At 56.9% G+C, this 20,484-nt stretch overlaps 8 protein-coding genes across 8 annotated transcripts; 5 read left to right on the forward strand and 3 right to left on the reverse strand.

The window, feature by feature from the left end:
• Positions 1 to 139: 139 nt before the first annotated feature.
• Positions 140 to 979, forward strand: B0H64DRAFT_302210 (uncharacterized protein; the record flags this gene model as incomplete). The annotated part of the gene is made up of 1 exon (XM_062800108.1): positions 140 to 979. A coding segment is annotated over one exon (840 nt), but the record flags the coding sequence as incomplete, so codon positions are not given.
• A 3,230-nt stretch (positions 980 to 4,209) lies between these two features.
• Positions 4,210 to 5,570, forward strand: B0H64DRAFT_466274 (uncharacterized protein; the record flags this gene model as incomplete). The annotated part of the gene is made up of 2 exons (XM_062807685.1): positions 4,210 to 4,501; positions 4,580 to 5,570. 2 exons carry the CDS (start codon positions 4,210 to 4,212, stop codon positions 5,152 to 5,154), a joined length of 867 nt encoding a protein of 288 aa, XP_062657172.1. The 3' UTR covers positions 5,155 to 5,570.
• Positions 5,571 to 5,728: 158 nt separating this feature from the next.
• Positions 5,729 to 8,917, forward strand: B0H64DRAFT_426200 (uncharacterized protein; the record flags this gene model as incomplete). Its single annotated transcript, XM_062805722.1, has 3 exons — positions 5,729 to 6,709; positions 6,767 to 7,626; positions 8,914 to 8,917. Exons 1-3 carry the CDS (start codon positions 5,807 to 5,809, stop codon positions 8,915 to 8,917), a joined length of 1,767 nt encoding a protein of 588 aa, XP_062657173.1. The 5' UTR covers positions 5,729 to 5,806.
• Positions 8,918 to 9,776: 859 nt separating this feature from the next.
• Positions 9,777 to 10,819, forward strand: B0H64DRAFT_405210 (uncharacterized protein). Its single transcript, XM_062804430.1, has 2 exons — positions 9,777 to 10,289; positions 10,357 to 10,819. Exons 1-2 carry the CDS (start codon positions 10,110 to 10,112, stop codon positions 10,573 to 10,575), a joined length of 399 nt encoding a protein of 132 aa, XP_062657174.1. The 5' UTR covers positions 9,777 to 10,109; the 3' UTR covers positions 10,576 to 10,819.
• Positions 10,820 to 11,519: 700 nt separating this feature from the next.
• B0H64DRAFT_434797 (uncharacterized protein) lies at positions 11,520 to 14,100 on the forward strand (the record flags this gene model as incomplete). Its single annotated transcript, XM_062806103.1, has 6 exons — positions 11,520 to 11,634; positions 11,706 to 12,436; positions 12,509 to 12,776; positions 12,828 to 12,922; positions 12,997 to 13,626; positions 13,707 to 14,100. The coding sequence occupies 6 exons, from the start codon at positions 11,520 to 11,522 to the stop codon at positions 13,734 to 13,736; spliced, it is 1,869 nt and encodes a 622-aa protein (XP_062657175.1). The 3' UTR covers positions 13,737 to 14,100.
• A 396-nt stretch (positions 14,101 to 14,496) lies between these two features.
• Positions 14,497 to 16,428, reverse strand: B0H64DRAFT_405211 (uncharacterized protein). Its single transcript, XM_062804431.1, has one exon. The coding sequence runs from the start codon at positions 16,280 to 16,282 to the stop codon at positions 14,507 to 14,509; it is 1,776 nt and encodes a 591-aa protein (XP_062657176.1). The 5' UTR covers positions 16,283 to 16,428; the 3' UTR covers positions 14,497 to 14,506.
• A 226-nt stretch (positions 16,429 to 16,654) lies between these two features.
• Positions 16,655 to 17,862, reverse strand: B0H64DRAFT_405213 (uncharacterized protein). Its single transcript, XM_062804432.1, has 2 exons — positions 16,993 to 17,862; positions 16,655 to 16,930 (listed from the first exon to the last, which is right to left on the reverse strand). The coding sequence occupies exons 1-2, from the start codon at positions 17,783 to 17,785 to the stop codon at positions 16,893 to 16,895; spliced, it is 831 nt and encodes a 276-aa protein (XP_062657177.1). The 5' UTR covers positions 17,786 to 17,862; the 3' UTR covers positions 16,655 to 16,892.
• A 150-nt stretch (positions 17,863 to 18,012) lies between these two features.
• Positions 18,013 to 20,484, reverse strand: B0H64DRAFT_218082 (uncharacterized protein). The gene is made up of 4 exons (XM_062799533.1): positions 20,220 to 20,484; positions 19,800 to 20,153; positions 19,407 to 19,750; positions 18,013 to 19,351 (listed from the first exon to the last, which is right to left on the reverse strand). Exons 2-4 carry the CDS (start codon positions 20,136 to 20,138, stop codon positions 18,322 to 18,324), a joined length of 1,713 nt encoding a protein of 570 aa, XP_062657178.1. The 5' UTR covers positions 20,139 to 20,153; positions 20,220 to 20,484; the 3' UTR covers positions 18,013 to 18,321.

Below are 20,484 nucleotides of genomic sequence, written 5' to 3' on the forward strand. Positions count from 1 at the left end.
GGTCGGCCAGACCCTGTCACTTACCAGGCTCCCCCATGAGAGCGATCTCTCCTCGCCGACAATCCAGGTTCAGATCCGGGAGTTGAAAACCCAGACCATGTCTTGCACCATGATTGTCGACATTGAAACCAATATTGAAACCGACAATGGAGGCGGCAACCCGGCGACGAAAACTGGATTCCTCAAACTGTGTGATCGGAGATTTTCCCATGGGCTGCGGAAGCAAGAGGGGGCTGACGCCTGGACACCCGCCATAGAGGATGCATACGTCGAGTCAATTCGGACTGGCACAATCCACCAGTTTGTCCACGACCTTCGACATGTCAAGGACTTTCGGGACAACCAGACAAGTTTGGACGATGCGCATTTCGAAGCATATCTTGCCGACCTGGTGCTTGAGCAGTACACAGCCGAAATCGCCGTCTACGACGCACTGCGCCATCACCAGGGCACAGTGGTCCCTCGCCTTCTTGCTGCCGTGGATCTCGACCTTACCCCGCCGGGTGCCGAGGACAACGAGTTGTTCCATGTTAAAGGCCTGCTGCTGGAGTACTACGAAAGCTTCCCCTTGTCCAAGCTCTCGCCGGAGGAGGCGCCCCAGTCAGCATGGCAAAGCATTGTTGACCAAGGCATTGCCGCCGTCCATGTACTTGGCGACCACTATATCATGGATGACGACCGCCGTCCTTTAAACTTCATCGTTTTCCCCGACAATAAGAAGGACGAGGGCTTTCGGGTCTTGATGGTCGACTTTGGCTGTTGCAGATTCAAGCGGGAAGACGAGTCGAAAGAGGAGTGGGCAAGCGAGAAAATCACTATGGACGAAGAAGGTGCGGTGGGCTATCTGATGAAGAAGTGGTTGGACAAAAAGCACGGATTCCAACTGCACTACGAGCCATCAAACAGATACCATGCAGATGGCTTGGAATATGCCCAGGAGATTGCCCGGGCCGAGCTGGAACAATGGGACTTGGAAAAGGGGAACTCGAACGACAAGAGTGAGGAGCAGAAAGCAAACGCCATCGCTAAGAGATAGAAAACTAGCTCGGGGTCCTAGGAAAGTCTCAATTTAGCGCCGGCAACCTTCTGAAAACCCCGTATTTCGATTTATTGGCAGAACATTTGTGATCATGATATCGTGGATTACTCTGGCTCGCCGGCCATCTGATGAGGCCATCTGATGACACTGGCAACTTACTTATACGCACAACACGGTAGCAGGTTCATGATAATGTCAGGAGAGAACTGGTGTTGATGTCTGCTTGGAATTCGTATCTAACTATCCTGTGCACTAGGGCAACGATACCAAGACGGTTGGTTACCTTTGCGGACTTCATCGAGACTGTCGACACAGAGAAGCTTGACTGGGTCTGGGGCCAGAACGGGTCATGGCACAGAACACACGGCGCCCGACAGGAAACCGCCAAGAGGGATTGACAAATCCTTACAATGGCGACGTCCTCGAGGCCGGGGTGGAGGAGTGACTGAGGGCAGTCATTACCTAGGTCGACTCGGACGGCAGGGTTGGGGGTGAGGGGTATGGCCGGGGAGCGCCGCGCTAGACTCTGCTGACACCAGACCGCGTCAACTTGATAGCCTCTGGAATTTCTTGGTCTGGAAAAGCAATACCACCCCGTCTTCCCCCCATTCTATGGCACAGCGCTAGGTCAACGAGGTGTTAACTGTCAGGCCTGCACTGTGAGTCTGAGTCCAGTGCGGTCTTTGCCCTTGCTGTGCTCACTGAAGCTTTTCTGACCAACAACACTGTCTCTCGCCCCGTGAGGTAACCTGACCTATTTTCATTCCGTGACAAAGATGATACAGGCAGGAAAGCTAAGTGGAATCTTGAGTGACTCAAGATCAAGACAAGGAAACATCCGGGGGTCACCTTCCAGCATCTTCCTCAGGACCAAAGCTGATCTTGGTGAGATCAAGGACCATCAGAACGATTACTTCTGAGTCTTTCTTTTGCCATTGCCAATTTGATCGAATGTCTATCCCCTGAAGGCCTTTGGCTTTTTGAGTTCATCTTGTCCTCCGTCAACTTGTCCAACAGGTTGGGGTCAAAGTACGGGGCGTCAAATGGGGGGCGAATACCTTCATCCTTCTGGGCCGACCTGCCGACGTCAGTAGCTGCGCAGCTGTGATCCTCCTGTCCCTCCGTACCCACTCTCCTCAACCTTGGTTTCCTCTCGAGGACCACTTATCGGTTACACGGCCACCAATCACGCGGGTCAACAAAAGACCGATCAAACGGAAAAAGTCACGCCTTGTCCTCTCCGAACAGATCTGCCTGCCTCGGCTTGGTTAAGGACTAGTTCGCTCACTAACCACTCGTTGAGTGTATCCCACTCCGCGCTGTCATGTTGTATATCTCGGAGCCAGATGGGCCGAAGGAGGATGGCTCACGCGACGAGGGATATATAGGTGCTGAGGAATAGGACACATAAATAGCTCTTGGGCCACGCTGGGAAGCACTGCAACAACCCCAAGACTGAACTTCGACCCGCGGTGTTCAAACTTATTCACTCGAGTTGAGGCGTAGACCAGCGTCATCGCGGCCTGCCTCGCTACCTACCCAGGCTGCTACGCAACACTCCGAAGCCTCGAACGGACCGATCGACCTCGACCATGCCCACGAGCCGGCGAATCCCCCAAGATATCCTAGCCCTGTTAGAACACACGGGCCCGGCACCATCCAGCGGCCCTTGCAGCGCGCTGATGCGGTGCAACGGTGAGGTCTCCTCCTCCGCCAGCTCCGCCACGGCGCGAGTTCTAACGCTGCGACCTGTCGTCAGAGTTTGCGTGGCCTGGGTCTGTGGAATCGTCGCCGGCGCCCGTTCCTCCCGAGTGGAAGGGGCAGTTTGACTCCGCGGTTAGTAGCATCCGACACATTGTGACCAGCTCAGAGCTGAGCCCCCAGGGCTGTGCTGACTGCACACATTAGCAAACTTCCACAGCTGCTGGTAGTGGCAGTGGTAGTGGTAGTAGTCGTGGCTGTAGCGGAGAGGCCAGGTCGCAGCAAACAGTCGCTACTACGGTTATGACGGTTCCCGAAGCGCTGAGATGACGGGGGCACGGCGGCATTTGATGTGGTTCTGCTTTATCACTGGGGCATTGTGCATTTTGTGCTCTGGTTATTTTGTCGTGGGTTTGTTTTGTCGTGGGTTTGTTTTGTCGTGGGTTCGGCGTGTGGGCGATGCGATCTCTCCCGTACTGCAGAAGTGGTTGTTCCTAGGCCGCAGTAATAACCACCTAACCTTTACGAGTTGTTGGTCCTCGGTTATAATTTCCACGGCGGCAATCTCGTCACTACCTCCAAGCTCTGTGCCACGATGCTGTTGGTCACGGTAGTTTGTTGTGGTGTTTGAGTGTTACGCACCTTGGTGGTACAAAGACCGCCAAGTGACGACAGTGCCTGCAACTTGATGGAACTCGGCAGCTCCGACTTTTCGTGTGGACAGTGCCATTTACTCCGGTTACGGAAGAACCAGCGACAAAATCCGCTAATTGATTGGGTGCATCCACAGCGTGCCAGTGCAGCAAACAAAAGATGGGCTCGTACCTCCTAGGCAACCATCTCGGGTAGACGGAGCGCTGGCGCGAGCAGGAAGGTGAATCGTCACCGAGTTGTGTTGTGGTGTTGGCCAGCGCTCCGAGGCGAAATGCGGGTATACACGGGACCTTGCACCACCTGGACTCACCCGACACGACACTGTGGCGGCGAGGTCGGTCCTCGGTGTGAAGAGACAGCCAAGCTTGCCCAGGCGAGCCCAGGCAGAATGGGACCTGAATTCCCAATCGCCTGGGATGGTCCGGGGCGAACGTGACCCTGAAACCAATCAACGTGTCGTTTGAACCGAAATCGGACCCACCCTTTACGTCATAGGTGATCGTCAATGCCCCTGGGGGGCGCCAAGTTACCTTTCCAAGGAAGGTCGGGTTTGCCTTTCTTTGGCCGGGGAGATGAGGTCACGGTTCGATCTGCCATGCCATGCTCTGCAGCAGCGGCTTGCACCTTCTTTTTTTTATTGGTATCGTCGTAACCCTCGCATTCCCTTCCGTTGAACGAGTGGGCTCAAATAACCAGGGCAGCCCCCACTCGTTCTCCCCACCTTCTCTGCAGCTCGAAACACTCGGCTCAAACTTGCCTAAAGCTTTGTCACTTCCGAGTCCACCATTGTTATCCCCAATCCGTACATGGACATCATGCACATCCGGCTAGCAAGCAAAGCCGATCTGGAGGACATGACGGCGGTCCTCGTCGGGGCCTCACCACTCGACCCAGTCTACCCCTACCGATTCCCGGGGCACCTCTACTCGAACGAGTTCGCCGCTCTCTGCCGGCGGAAATGTGCCGAGTATCTCGACACCAGCACGGTCGTGGTCTGCGAGCTGCCCGTCGTCGACGGCAGCCCGGTGATGCGGGTTGTCGCCTTTAGCGCCTGGGACATGCCGGCCGCCGCGCAACCCCCGAAATCCCGCCGCGGGAGCGCCGTCGGTACGTTGTGTGACGTCACCGGCTTTTATTCCCATCCCATCACAACAAGAACCATCACTGACATCCCACCGCATCCAGAGCCGAAATCCCCCACCTCCCCAACCCACCCCTCCTCCCCGACCACGATCGGCGATCTCACGCGGCAGTCGGCCTTCCGGGCGGCACTCGAGAAGCACAAAGCGGAGCTGTTCGACACGCAATACGGAGGGCGGCGGCAACACCAACACCCCCAACCACAGACCGGCCACGGACACGGACACGGGCACGTGTTCCTCAAGATCCTGCTGACGCACCCGCACTGGCAAAAACGCGGGGCGGGGACGGCGCTGGCGTCGTGGGGCATCGCCCAGGCCCGCGCCCTGGGGGTGCCCACCACCGTCTTCGCCAGCCCCATGGGCCTGACCCTCTACCGCCGCCTCGGCTTCCGCGAGGTCGGCCGCTTCCGCGTCCAGCTCGCCGGCGAGCCCGATTTTCTGGAGATTCCGGCGCTGGTGAGGCCTGTTGAGGTGACGGGTGGGATGAGGGAGGCCGAGGGCGTGCCGGGGCTGGGGTTGTGCGGGCGTAGGGTCGGGGATTGTTTTGCTGGTGGTGGTGGTGCTGCTGTTGCTGCTGTTGCTGTTGCGGGGTGGAGCGAGGGCACGGTTTGCGCTTGAGGGGTTGTCGGTCTTCGGTTGTTGGTCTTGGGTTTGGTCTTGGGTTTGGTCTTGCTCTTCATCTTTGTCTTGTGGGTTGTCGTTGTTTTGCATTGAATTGCGTTTGAGAGGGTCGTGGCTCGGGATGGATCTGCTGTTTTTGAGAAGGGAGTTCGGGATACATTGCACCTGGGGCGGCATTATTGCATGGATACACGGATACAGACCAGAGGGGAGGAGGATTGCGCTGCATTTTGGGCGGGTTCAGGCCGCCGCGAGGCATCCTGGCCGCATACTGTACTGTACTGGACTGAAAGGGGAGGACGTATTGCCTGTATACGAAATAGCCTTGTTTTTGTCGTTCAGAGCTAGATTTCTCCGTCAATGAAATACATGTTTTTCCTAAATTTTGTTTTGCACTGGTAGCTTTGAAGTTGAAGTTCTCGGAGCTGACGAATCTGCAGTTGAATTTGAGTTGATGCAGGGCCATGCAACCGACGGAGATCCGGGGGTTTGACACAGTGGCTTCCGCGGGTTGACTGTGGATCATCACTGTCCGCTTATCTCAGCTTCGGTGTTCGTCAATGAAACATTTCGACATCTTCACGCCACCTCCCATTCCTCCATCTTCAATGCTACCTCTTCCCGCCATTTCCGTCGACACCATTCCCTCATGGCCTCGACACCCTTCGTTTGCGCTAATTGCGCTCGCGCCCTACGATTAAAAACGATATCCCGCACGACGCTCCCACCAATTCGCCGTCACATCTCCCAATCGCACCCCGCATCCCTCCCCGCGAACGCCACGAATGCATCCCAACCAACGACACTCCAAGATGGCACCTCGAAAACGCCAACGCATTCCAAAACCTCCGACGCCACACCTGACCCCAACCCTGAACCGGGTCCCATGGCAACCCGCCTGCGGCAAGCCACCGAAGACGCCCTGCTCACCGGAGGCCGCGCCGGCCGCCGCGCCATCGAGGAAGCCGGTTTCAGCGAGGAGCTCAAGGCCCAGCTGCTCGACAAGGTAGCCGGCGCAAAGTTCCACCACGAACACTCCGCCGCGCTATCCCAAGCTGGCATCACCTCGCGCCTTCCCGACTCAGCCGGGTTGGGCACACGCGCTATGGCCTCGGCCCAGCCATGGACGGGGCAGGAGACCACCGAGGACACCGTTTTGCGGATGCTGGACGACGCTCGCAAGCCCCTGGGCCCGGAACTGCGGGGGAAGAGCAAGCCGATCGTGCCGCAACCCGTGGATATGCGCATTAGGAGAGAGGTCGGCGTAACTCCCGGGCGGAGGGCGGCCGGCGCGCGGGATAAAGCGCAGGCTTACGTGGGGATGGGGATCAAGGACCCCGGGTTGAGTGATAAGGAGAGGGAGGCCATGAGAAGGGAGCTTAGGGAGCGCTTTGCGCCGGGGGCAAGGGCGATGCCGAATACCGTGTCCGGGCTGGCAGCCTTGGCGAATGAACGGATCGAGGATGCGATCGCGAGAGGGCAGTTCAAAGATATCCCCCGGGGCAAGGGGATTGAGAGGGACAGGCGGGCAGACAACCCGTTCATCGACACCGTGAGTGTTTCGGCCAATCAGTACCAACCGCGCCCGCCAATCTGACCGCCGTGACAGACGGAATACATCATGAACAAGATGATCAAGCGCCAGGACTTGGTCCCGCCATGGATCGAGAAACAACAGGAGGTCGCCAAAGCGGCGGCGAATTTCCGCGGCCGCCTGCGAAACGACTGGAAGCGCCACGCGGCCCGCATGATCTCCGCCCGCGGCGGAACGCTCGAGCAGCAAATCGCCCGCGCCACTGCCTACGCACGCGCCGAAGAGACCCACAACCCGCGCCGGCGCCGCCCCGACCAGATCGCCATCCCGACCACCGCGACCGACGACGCCGTCATGATGAAGCAGGCCACTGCCCCGCCTGACTCAACGGCCAACCCCTCATCATCACCCCCCTCATCATCACCCCCATCCTCCTCCTCCCCCTCTCCATCACCCCCCTCCCCACCACCACCCTCCATCGACACCAACACCAGCCCCCCCACAACTAACCCCCTCCCAACAACCCCCTTCCGCGACCCCACCTGGCAAGCGACCGAAGCCTCCTACCACGCCCTCGCCATCGCCAACCTCAACACCCTCACCCGCGCCTACAACCTCATGGCCCCCGAGCTGGCCCGCAAGCCCTACTTCTCGCTCGACCGCGAACTGCTCGCCTGTTTTGCCGATGTTGCGCCCCTTGTTGCGGGGGAGATACGCGCGCGGGCGGTTGGGAACAAAGGAGTGAATAGGGGGGTTTTGGGGTTGGGGGGTTCAAATAAGGGTGGGTTTGGTGGGGTGGGTTCTGGGGTTGGTGGTGGTGGTGGTGGGGTGGGAGAGTTGTTCTCGCTTGGGGGGGTCGGGTCACGGGTGAGTGTGGCCGAGGGGAGGGAGAAGGAGTATGGGATGAGAGAGTTCTGGCGGGATTTATGGGGGAAGTTAGGAAAACGGTAGGCGGGTCAGTGGTGTGGTGCGGTGGAGCGGGATAGAGTCAGCTATATCGGTGATGAGTGAGATAGAGGGAGGTAGGGCGGCGGTGGGACAGAGTAAGCTATGTCGGTGATGAGTGGGATACCGAGAGGAAGGTAAGGCGGCACCGCAGTGGGGCGGGGTGGGTGCCCGTGTTTGCTGGGCCTGCGACGCTATGGGGCGTTTCGTCTGGCAGTCATGTCTACGGTGGGCATGCAGAGGAAGTGCAGGGGAACCGAATGCGAAGTGTACAAACCGTGGAAATAGAAACGGGGATCACTACCTACCTAAGTATGGGTAAGTCGGTAGATTACCTTGGTCGCGTGTAAGATGCGGCGTTGGGTGCGGCGCTGCGCTTTGCCGCTCGCGCCGTGGAGCTTCAGTTGTCTTGCGGCGCCCTTTGGCGGCTGATGAAGCCGGCGCGACAATGCCGATCACCGTAACCGTTATTGCTGCGGTGTGCAAGGCGGTTGGAGCAAAGGGCAAACGAAGTCAACGCCTGGTGGGCTCGCAGGGACTCAACCGGCGTCGTCTAAAGGGCTATCGCACTTGTTTTTCTCATCATCCAACCCGGGCACGCAAACAACCACATCCCAACACCATGACAGTGGAACATTCAGCGTAGAATATCCAGCGCTCAAACAGGGGGGCAGTATTATGAGTGCATAACCAGAAGGCTTCTGCCCTCACTAACTCCGGGCCACAATCTGTGCCTGCCAATGTAACCATGATCGAAGCTTTTGTGGATATCAGTCAGATCGGCGATTAAACCACGTTCGGCGATAATCCGTACCTATCGGTGGCCTGACCAAACCCCCCAGAACTGACCTGACCAGACCGGGGTTAAGCGAGCTCGCTTAACTTCACCTGACCGGGGCAAAAACGGCGCATTTCTTACCAAATCAGACTGGTCAGGTCAACTTCTTCCCCTCTATAACTATTTTACAGCCCAAATTAAAGAAGAGGTTAACCGTTACTCTATACCTAATATAGAGCCTAAGCCCTAGCTAGTAGTAGAAAATGTTAAAGATTTAGTAAATATTTCTAAATCTATTTAGAAGCGGTTTGGAAGTGGTTTGGAACTGATTATATCTAGATTCCGAAACAATTCTAAATAGTTCTTAAAATACTTCTCTTCTTACAGATTTCTTATAGCTAGCTATATTACTAGGGGGGGAAAAATCGCTGAAATAATTCTAGAATAGTTGTAAAATAAGTAGGAGGGATGGTAAAAAAAAAAAAAAAGGTTTTCGGAGGTAATGGGAAAGGAATTCGGATAAGTTGAAAATAACTTAATCCTCTATATAGAGCTAGACTGTTACGTGATCTACTAAAATGGGTAGAACGCTTCCGAAACGATTCGGAACCATTACGCTAAATACCTTGGCACCACCCTGATTTGGTTTGGTGTACCTCGCTTAACCCCGGTCTGGTCAGGTCAGTTCTGGGGGGTTTGGTCAGGCCACCTATGCACTCGCGATAATCCTGTCAGCATCTCAGGGACTAGCACGTTACAAACTACGAAGCACACTACAGATCATGGATAACCCAGTGAGTCCCATGGACGCGCGGTAGGATTCCGCCATTCCCCCTAGCACACTATGCGTGGCCATGTTGGAAACTTCTAAATCTAGTCACCAAGCTCTAACTTGGTGTGTCTTGCCATCTTAAATACATTATCCTTGTCTTTCCAGTGGTCGCAAGGAAGACCTTGCCGTCATGGTTGTCCCGGTTCCTGCGAAAGTCTTACACTGTAACACACTCGTCAGGAACTGGCGGGTCTCATACCCGGGATCCTCCTCCCGGGTGCTCCATGTGCAAGAAAACAGGCCATGCAACGGTGGGACCTACATGTCTCTTCCTCCATCCCGTTGCTGGGTGTTGATCCGTTACTATCTGGCTCGTATCCACCAACTTGAAGACTATCCGAAATGTTCTGTATTGTCTCGTAGAATCACAACGGCAATACCGGGGTAAAGGTCATCGGACGTAGTGTAAACGTTGGACCCGACGAAAGAAACCCGCAAACCCCACTCACAGGTCGCGGTCCGGATAAAGTGCACTCGGCGCATAGTCTTCTATTACCCCGATGCGGCACAGGACCCCTCTCGGGACGAAACATAGGTTCCCTGTCCATGTCACGCTTATATTCGAGTCACAGAATGCCACCTTCGCCGCGGCCCGACTGTTTTGCTTTCATGGCCGGGACACCGGGTCAAGACCCATCATCTACCGTCAACTATTTTCGTATACCCGGTTTTCGCGGCACCACTTGGACTGCCGACGCAGGTCTTCATGGCTGATGGAAGTAGTTTGAAACCCATCGGGCTGTAAGCCATGGGGCAGGATGAGCTCACCAGTTTCGCCGGCATGGTGATGATTACCGATTTACGAGAGGATTGTGGCATCTTGTTTGACACTTGGTCGACAGGCCATCTCGAAGGACGTGGTGATGGAGCATCCTTCGGAGTGGAGTGGTGGTATCTCAATGCTAAATTGCGTATATAAAGAGCTTCTCTACTTCCTCAATATCACCTTTCTATTCAGCATCACACACATCTTCACATTCACAAGACAACAACAACACCAACAACTCAACACCACCTTCACACAACTCCATTCTCCAGCCTTTGGTAACCACCCCCAATCCAGAAGAGCTCAGCTCCCTCGCTATTACCCAGTAGCTAACACATCTCACAGCACCAACACCAACCGTCAAAATGCCCAACACCGGAAAGTGCACCAACAGCATCACCAACCCCAACTGGACCTCCTGGAAGAAGAGCCACCCGGGCAGCAAGCTGAACCCCAACCTCGAGAAGATCGCCTGCCCGTGCAGGGCCTTCCGGGCCAAGGACGCTTCCAAGCCCGACAAGAAGTGCACGTGCAACCACGACAACAGGCTGCACATGCCTTGAGAAGGACGCGATGGATTTGTGCAATGGCTAGCTGGCTAGCTAATAACGTTACGGGGGACTATCACTTGCTGGTCAGGAGGATATGTTTTCTGTTGTTTGCTAGGGGCTGTCGCTGGCCGATGGAATATGGGTGCTGGTAGTACATAGTAATACGCCGGTTTGCTCTGTCCTGCCCCGGTTTCCTTTGCCTGATTGGATATCTGAGAGGCAGGCACTGGAATACAGACGGCGGTATAACTTTGAACACAAACTTCCTGCCGTTCCCACGTGAGGTGAGCCGCCTGTGCCGCGGCGCGCCCTGTGAAACACGCCGTGCGGAAACCAAGTGTACCTTGTCAGACGGCGCAGCCGCGGGTAGTGCGAGGGAGTCTCTCACTAAACCCGGTAGGTTAACTAACTAAAACCACAACCCTGGAGCGAGAGCCGTCAAGATGTGGTTGGGACTTGGGAGTCGTAGCTGATGATGTAACATATCGGAGTTTGATATATTCAACGTCATTAAGCGCTGTGGAATGGCGGAGGAAGCGGTCTCATACAACCCCTTGTTGCCTTTCGATGGTCTACTAACTGCAGATGCAATTATTTTTCTAAGGTCCCCGCTCCGCTGTGTATCATCTCTTCCAAATGGAATACTCGTCATCCACGGCTATTCGTCCTCACTCAGCCTATGGGATGTTTGTGAAAGAGGGTCCGTCCCGGATGGCTGCATATCTGGTAGAGTGCATGACTCTGTTTGTATGTCTGTTTGCGCGCTTCACGCAAACTCTGGAAGAGTCATCAGTCGGGCTCCGGGGCTATGTTGGACTATTAAAGATACATTAGGCTCAACTCCCAACTCGTCAAGTGATCAACCCTTGACCGACATCTCTGGAGACTGGGCATAGACTCAACCACAACTCTAGACTCACTCTCGAGTCCACAGTACCGGCACCCACCCAGTGAACATGGCTCTTCCGGCATCGCCTCCATCAAATGAACGGCACATCTCTGTGTGTGGGATGTGGTATGTTTGCGATATCTGTGGCGAGGATCTCGACGAAAAGGAGCCCGTAGTTGCACGTAAGTTTCTTCACTAATTATCCCATCCATTCCTACTCTTGATGAGGCCACTAGGTAGCTTATCTTTGAAGTGGCCGGAAACGCAAGCTCGACCGCTTTCAAGGCGGGCTTTATCAACCCATTTGGAACGGCGCCCGCCAGTGAACTGTGGGAGGCCAAGTATGGGAAGTGGCAAATATGTCGATCGTATCGTTCAGACTGTTGGGAACACTTTAGACCCGTCAGACCCGGTTCCGTTGTTCACCCGGATTGCCTCCAGGTGTTCATGCGCAACTGCTCTGCCGAGGACGCGCTGGATCGGCTCTACCAGACGTGTGTTTGGAGATGTGTGCCTTGGGTAGGCGCCAAAGTCCCCGAGGTGCGGTTGGCGTTGCGGCCGGTCTGGCGCTGGCTCGATTCTTTCCTCCTCTGTGCCGAGAACAACGGGCTGCCTGCGTTGAGGAGCTTACCCCATGTTGCTCTGGGGATTATCATGGAGTCACTACCGCGGAACCACCTCTTTTGGCGCTACGTCTCTGCGCTCGACTTGGCCCGACGCCTCTCCGATTCACAGTTGCAGCCCCTGAGGATCGTCCCGCTGGATCGATTGGTGTCATGGGAGCGCGGGGCTGCCCCTGAACTGGTGTCGGAAGATTCGTCTGACACGTTGCCTCCCGTTATTCGCTTGACAATCGATTACGAGGGGCTGATGAGGTTTGAGAGGCTGGCAGAGCGGCCAGGGTTCAGCCGACAACGGTTCGATAACCGGGCGTTCGTTGTGGAGGAGGAGGACTTATTCAACACCACGGTAGCGAAGTTCAAGGTAGTCGTCCCAGAGCTTGCTGAGTGCTCTCCCACGAACAAAACCGGATACAGTCGCTGATGTCGTTCGCAGAACGGTCTCCTCCAGTTGGCTATGGCCGATAGTAACGACGCCAAAGATCCGGTTCTCGCATTCTGGGACACGCCCACACCCCTTAACCTCAATCAACATCCCATTCGCCCAGTCCCACGAGGACTATGGCTTACCTTTCACACCATCGATCTGTCTGCCATCACTGGCATTACATTGTTTCTCGACGGAAGCAGCCTTTTTGCAATTCACCCGCATACTCAAAGCCAGCCTTGTGCCATGAGCACGTATGCCGCGATGAAGCCCCATCGTAAGATGGAGGGGCGTTGCACCTGGGTTTATGTGCCCCTCCCCCATCAAGACACCATGCTCAGCTGGGGCCCTCTGGTGCAGCGCAGTGATCTCGGAGAGTGGCTCGTCCCGAACGATAGACACCGTAGCTGGCCGTCTTTCCTGGTACGTTCCGGCCCCAACCCCAGAGCCCTATTTCCTGTCGACCATGGACATAATAAAAAGCTGACACAGCCTAGATTAGGACACGTCTGTCCGGCGAAGTGGTCATCGGGAGGAACCGTGAGAGCGAAAGGCATAACTACGCTTATTTCCTCAACGCATCGGACCAACTGCCGCGAACACTAGTGTACAGCATCAGGTCCCAGTCGAGCTTCTTGGACACGTCCGTCTTTGCGGCACTCAACGTGGACGGGGTTCAGGCCGGGAGGATTGAGGGAAGGCCGGCTTACCCGCCAGCCGACGTACACCCTACCATGCAGCATTCCTACGCACCCCTCGGAAACGTGGCCCGAGTTCGCGTCTTCTACCTGCCAAACAGCAGGACGTGCATGGGCGTGCTGCTCTACTACGACAACGGTGGCCAGCGAGCGCTAGGTCAGTGCCGGCTGCATGTCTATCCGTCCGAAACGTACATCCGGCCATCTTCCATCGCCTTTGTGAAGTGGCCGCTTTCCATCCCCGTTGGGGAGTGGCTGTCTTCTATGCACTCGGTGGAGGGCATCTGCTCGTTGTACCAGAAGCATGAAGCCAGGGACGCGAGGGTCCAATTCAACGGGACTGGTCGACAGGATGGGCGCGCTTGGTTTCATTATGCCATGACAGGGACACTGGATTGCTGGTTCACACCCTCCTCTATGGAGCTATCGGTGAGGGATCTTAGCTGCGCATACCGGACCTCCACGAGCCGGATTATATTAGCTCACGTCCATAAGCTGGAAGTAAACAGCTCACGATTAACGAGCGGCTCATTCAGTGAAGCTGTTCCTTCCTTGAGCCGTTGACTGATGGTTCAAGGGGGCAGGAGCGGTTAGCTTCCCGCTCGAGGGAAGGAGTCCCCCACGATTTGAGCTGCTTATAGGCCCCAAGCCGGAGATCAACCATCAAACAATAGCTCAAGGGCCTTGAACAGTTTAATTAAGCCAGCGGGGTGATATTAGCTCAAAGGGTGAGCCGTTATACGTTTTTCAGTATCCGGTATAAACGGCTAAGATGGCATACCAATGCCCCAAGAGGAGGACACGTCGGTGGGCGACGGTGAAAATATGACGGGGCTGCCGGCCAACATTCCTCCTGAGCAGGAGATGTAGGTTGGTAACGTTGGAGGTAGTAGGATCTAAGTGAGCATGGCGCCTACCACGGAATAGGAACACCGTTAGGAAAAATAAAAAGAAGAAAAACACAAAAAAAACACAAAAGAAAAAAAGAAAAACGCTGAACACCATAAACTCCAAAAAAAGGACTCGCCATAAACGCTAGGAAACCACCAAAAAAACAAGGGTTTGAAGGGGAAGGAAGGCGGGTGTCAAAAGTTGCTTGTTATTTTATCCCCTTAAATCAAGACGCCTCGCCAATGCCGTGCTATCCAGCACCTGCTTGTTTCTAAGCAGATAATTTACTATTCTACACCCACCCACACCCACGCTTCCTAACTAAAGCTCACTTTCCCAACCCCCCTTTCACTTCCCCAATCCCCCTTCACTTTCCAACACCGTCCCCCCCCCCCCCCCCCCCCCCCTCTCTCCCACCTCACCTCTCCGCCTCCCCCATCTCAACATCCGGATCCACCTCCGTCCCCAGATCCCTCTCCTCCAAAAACCGCCTCCCCACCAACCCCTCCGGCAAATACACCTGCTTCACCCTCCCCTCCCGATAATTCGGCGGATACTTATACTCCCTGCCATAACCCATCTCACGCATCAACCGCGTCGGCGCATTCCGCAAATGCACCGGCACCGGCAGGGCCGCCACCCCGGGCTCCTGCAGCGCCGAGAGCGCATTATTCAACCCGCGATACGCGCGCGTGCTCTTGGGCGCCAGACACAGCGCGACGGCGCAGTGGGCGAGCGGGATGCGCGCCTCGGGCATGCCGATCTGCTGCGTGGCCGTGTAGGCCGCGGTGGCGAGCGGGAGCAGGGTGGAGTCGGCGAGGCCGACGTCTTCGGAGGCGATGACTACCATGCGGCGCGCGATGAAGAGGGGGTCTTCGCCGGATTGGAGCATGCGCGCGAGGTAGTAGAGCGCGGCGTCGGCGTCGGAGCCGCGCACGGATTTGTGGAAGGCCGAGATGGTGTCGTAGTGCTGGTCGCCGGCGCGGTCGTAGACGAGGGTTTTGGTGAGGGCGGCTTTGATGGATTCTTTGGTGACTGGTTCCGAGGGGGTGGAGGGGTCGGTGGGGGCGGGGCGGTTGGTGAGGGAGAGGGCGAGTTCGAGGAGGTTGAGGGCTGTGCGGGCGTCGCCGTCGGCGAAGGAGGAGAGGTAGCGGAGGAGTTCTTGGTCGATGAGTGGGGAGATTTCGATGCCTTCCTGTTCGACTTCTTGTTGCAGGGCGCGGAGGAGGATGTGTTGGATGTCGTCTTCGGTGAGGGACTGGAGGGTGAAGGTTCGGCAGCGGCTGAGGAGCGCTGCTTGAACTCGGAAGCTCGGGTTTTCTGTGGTAGCGCCTATTAGAGTGATAGTTCCCGCCTCGACCGGCTTCAGAAACACATCCTGCTGGCCCTTGTTGAATCGGTGGATCTCGTCGCAGAAGATGATGGTTCTCCGCCCTGTCAAACCCAGCTCGTTCGCGGCCTCGGCAAACAGCTTCTTGCACTCGGCCACCCCCGTGCTCGTGGCATTGAGCTCGATAAAGCGGCTCCCCACACGGCGCGCGATACACCGCGCGATGGTTGTCTTCCCGGTGCCCGACCCGCCCCAGAGGATCATGCTCGGCACGCGGTCCGACTCGATCAGGGCGCGCAGTACCCCGTTGGGCCCGACCAAGTCCTGCCCAAAGACATTGTCGAGCGTGTCGGGCCGCATGCGCTCGGCGAGCGGTGCGGTGCGGGCATTCTTGGATCGTTTGGCCAGTGGTGGGCCCGACCCGTTTGTGCTGTCGGCCTGCCGTGGGTCTGCTACCGGTGCCGCCGCACCCTCCCTGCCATCCCCGTTCTTTGTGTCCGTCGGCGAGCTGGTGTACCCTGGTCCGTCGTCATAGCTCCGCTTCGTGCCAGCTTTCAGCCCGGTATTCCCATTGCTCTGCAGTGTGGGTGCCCTCGCGCTCGTGACTTGTCGCTTCGCGGATGGGGTTTGGAAGAAGGTCGAGGCGGACCGTTTTTTCTGTGTCGAGCTCGGTGGCTGGCTCTGGGTGTTGCTCTGGGTATTGCTTTGGGTGTTGTTCTGTGTATTACTCTGCGTTCCGTTCGGCGAGGGAGAATTGGTCTGCTCGTTGGACTCATCGAGGAGGAAAGTCTGGCAACCCGAGTCGATGTGGCTGTTGATTTCGGTGGCCTTTACGCCCCGGTCGCAGATAGGGCAGACCACCATGGCAATGGGAGGGAAGCAAATCGGCAAGGCAAGTTGGTAGCAAGAATATTAGGTGTTTGTCCAAGATGGTGGACAAAATGGAACGCTATTCAACCAAAATTAGTGTCGCAAGTCGCCATGTCAAAGAATGGCATGTTTAATTGACCTGAACGCGACTTTGAGCCCCACTTGGAAGCGTGGCCCGCAACCATGGCTCGGCAGAGGCCAGAGCTGGGACCGGGATTAGCGTGGGGTCAGCTTCCGCTCCCGCTCCCGCTCCCCGAATCGGACGGGCGGACTGCCGGGCTGCGAGACGGGATGGCCAGGTTTCCGGGCCTTTGGAGACCTGCTGAAGACCGGGAAACACACACCAGGCGTGGCAGAAAAGTGCAATTGTAACAAGCCCAATACCATTCATTATGCTCGTCCAGAGTCTCAGGTATCTAGTATATATCTGAAGCAGGAAATAGCGCTTTAGCAGCGCATGAACGCCGTTCTAATGAGCCCAAAATACGCAGTTCCGAGCAGTTGCATCGCATACTCAGTAGAGCGGGGTGTCATCTCGAAACATGTGGCTAACCCAAGCCAAATTCAGCTCTCCATTCTGCATGACGCAGACAGTCCCTTCCGCTCAAACCATGAACGACTCTCCGCAGCCACATTGTTCCTCTGCAACCAGCTGTTAGCACCACGCCCCAATACAAACAAGTCGAAGGGGAAAAGAGACTCACTAATATTCGGATTCCGAAACACGAACCGCTGGCTCAACTTATCCTCCACCCAATCCATCTCACTCCCCAAGATACTAAACAGCGCCTTACTATCAATCAACACCCTGACTCCGTCCTGCTCAACCGCCTCGTCGAACGCCCCCGGCCGGTCCACGAACTCGAGGTGGTAGGCCAGCCCGGAGCAGCCGCGGTTGCGCACGCCGACCTTGATCAGCTTCGGGTCCGGCTGGTCTAGCAGCGCCCGCAGGTGGGAGATCGCTGCGGGGGTCAGGTTGATGGCGGCCTTGCGCGCGCGTAGGCGGGAGCGCGGGCGGGCGGAGCCGGTGGGCTTCGCGGCGGCGGCAGGGGTTGGTTCGGCTGCTGTTGCTCGTGCCGCCCCTGCTGCTGCTTCTGGTGTTTTTGTCTGGGCGGGAGTTTGCTGTTGTTGTGGTTGTGATGTGGAGGGGGAGGGTTGGGCGCTCGAGGGCGAGGGTGTTGCGGCAAAGTCCGGCTTGGACTGCTGCGCTTCCTTTTCGGGGATGGACTTGTCCAGCAGTGCGCTCGGCTTCGGTGGTCTCGTCTGGTGGATTCTGGGTACGGTCGGCGATTCTATTGGGGTTGTTCCTCCGATCGAGGTATCTGGAACCGAAGCATTGCGCGGGGCTGGTGGCGGTTGGGAGGGGAGGGTGTAGGCCTGAAAGGCGGCGACGAGGGAGGCGGGCGTCGTGGAGAACTGCCGCTGTCGCAAGAGGTTGCGTCGGCAGGAGAAGCAGACGGATACCGCTCTTCTCGTTAGCAAGCTAGGTGCGCTCATCGTGAAGTGTGTTGTGACGAATTGCGAGGGTGGCGAGTCACACAAAGGTTGGTGGTTGCCGAAGCTTTGTTCTGGGAAGACGGGCAATTTGTTGATTTCAAAGGCAAAAGCAACGCAATTGCCATGACATGATGCCAAGCCTCGGCCCAACCCGGTCGCCGCCGGGCCAATGAGCAGATCGGCATTAGGAATCGTCCCACATGCTGGCTGCAGCCACAGTTGAACACCTCCTCGGCCCTTGGTCCACGTTCAGGGTCCGGCATCAGTTGAGATTCTGGGTCAGGCACAGCTGACTCGGAGCAGGCAGGCTCAGGGCTGCCTCCAGTTTAACGAACAGCCTCACCGGGAATGCCATTTTACCACCACTGCACCTATTTTATTACCTTACACATTCCAGACTTAGAGATAGCTCAAAATAAGCTCAAAACAACCCCCTCCAAAACGAAGAATTAATTACCGCTAAACAACTCCCTCCCCATCACCATCCCAGGCCACCCACCTACCCACCACCCCTCCATCATCATCATCATCGTCACTCACTCCGCCACCATCCCCCTCACATCCCCCACCGCTGCCCTCGCCATCTTCTTAAGCAGCGTCCTCTCATCCGCCTCACGATACTTCTCCCAGCTATCCAGCCCCTCCTTGGCCTGAATGCTCAACGTCTCATAGCCCTGCTTAATAACCTCGGCCACCTGCAGACTGGTCAGCTGCGAGCCCGCCGGCCTCCCCGCCGCAGCAGCAACCGCAGGAGCAGCCCCCTTCGCCCCATCACCGCCCTCGGCCAGCATGGCCTTGTAATGCGTGCTCACGCTGACCAGCGTATCAATGGAGTTGCTGGCGCGGTTAGCGAGACCATAGGTGGCGCGGAACTTGACGAGCACGTCGCCGGTCTCGACGACCTTGTAGAAGAGGTCGTCGTAGGCGGCCGGGGTGGGGAGGAAGGTCTCGCCGGCGGAGAGCCCGAGGGCGAGCAGGTTGACGACGTGGTCGAGCAGGGTGTCGACGTGGGGCAGGTCGCGCAGGTCCGCCGCGTACGTCGTCAGGAACCGCACCAGCGACAGCAGCGAGCGGAACAGGTCCGCCCAGTGGTACGCCAGGCGGGTGCGTGAGCGCGACATGTAGCTGATGATGCGCAGCAGGATGCCCACGCAGAGGGTGTAGAGCCCCACGTCCAGCCGCCGCCGCAGGTTGTGGTTGATGGCGTCTAGCATCGTGTCCATGACCGCCGTGGCCAGGATGCGCTCTGTTCGCACCAGCGGCAGGAAGGGTGACCGCTGCCGGCATAGCCGCACGGGTACCTTGCTGTCTTCGCTGCACATGCGCTTGCAGAGGATCGGGTCCTCGATCAGCAGCCGGAAGACCATCAGGTTGAGGTGGCAGTAGAGCGTGGTGCGCTGCGAGAGGTGGGCGTGCTGCAGGAGGTACGAGGTGAGGGAGATGAAGCTCGCAAAGGGTTGCTCTTCGCCCTTTTCGGGCGCCCAGGTAACCAGTTCGAGGCTGAACAGCTTGTTGGCGTGGGTGAAGTCGTATGTCGCGAGGAGCACTGCTGCTTCTTGACCAGGTCTAAAACGCCCATTAGTAACTTTCTAGCAGCACTTCCTAGTGTGGGGAGATATACAACTCGGCAAACATCTTTTTGGCTGCCTCGGCATCGTAGACGGGTTTTGGTGGCGGCTTGCCTCCGGGTGCGATGGCCCCCAGCCCTATCTTGTTCAATGTACCCGCGAGTGTCCAGCCTTCGGGCATATCCTCTTGGACTTCGATGTACTGCGCCCGTAACCTCTGGCATGTCTGCCCAACGCTCTTGACAATACCCCGAATGACCCGCTCGTTGACGAAGTCGTTAAGCCGCATCTGGTAAGGATTCTGGAACTCGAACTTGTTGTAGTTTGCTAGTAGCCCCAATAACATGAACGGCGACGTTATCTCGGGCGTTTCGGATGCTATTTGTGATTGGATGCACTGTAACCGTCAGTTCGGCAACAGATCGACCATCTCCCGGACCACTCACGTTTATGATGGCCGGAAACAAATCCCGCTGGATAAAGTACGTGAGCAAGCTGGTCTGGTATGCCCCGGACGCGACCGCAAGCGCAACCTCCACGGCCTTTTGCTGCAGATCTGCCGCGTATGTGCAGCCCGCCCGGTTCCCTACGCGCGGCTCCTCCTGGCCGACATGGCCCATGCCATTCGGGCAGCACTCGTGTCCCGCGCTCCTCCCATTCCGGATGAGCGACTCCAATGCGCTGACGAAGTCGGTAAAGACGGTGTCGATGTGGTCCAGTCCGGCCAGCAGCTCGATGATGTCGGAGCTCGGGTTCGTGTACTTCTTGGCTAGTACCGCTAGCATAAACGTGCTGAGGGTCTGCGGCGAGTCAGGTCAGAGCTCGAGTCCGCGTAATTCATCCCATTCTCCTGCCTGCGTGCTCACCTCTAGCGCATGGAGGTCTGCGACGCCATATGGGTGTCTGAGTGCCGCGATGGCCTGCACAAACAACTGTCTGGTCTGATGTTGGAGTTGTAGTAGATCATTGGGCCCTGTCTCATCCAGTATCTGGCGTAGGCAATGCCGGTCGGGTCGGAGAATGAAGAACTCTTTCCAGAAGCCTGCTGATCTGTCTGCCTCGTCCGAGTCGTCCTATCGTCCCAGGCTACCGGTTAGCGCTGGCTCGTTGGGTGGCATCTCCGTCATCCCG

The sequence above is a fragment of the Chaetomium fimeti genome (assembly GCF_033439085.1).
Source record: "Chaetomium fimeti strain CBS 168.71 chromosome Unknown B0H64scaffold_6, whole genome shotgun sequence".
Lineage (NCBI taxonomy): Eukaryota > Fungi > Ascomycota > Sordariomycetes > Sordariales > Chaetomiaceae > Chaetomium > Chaetomium fimeti.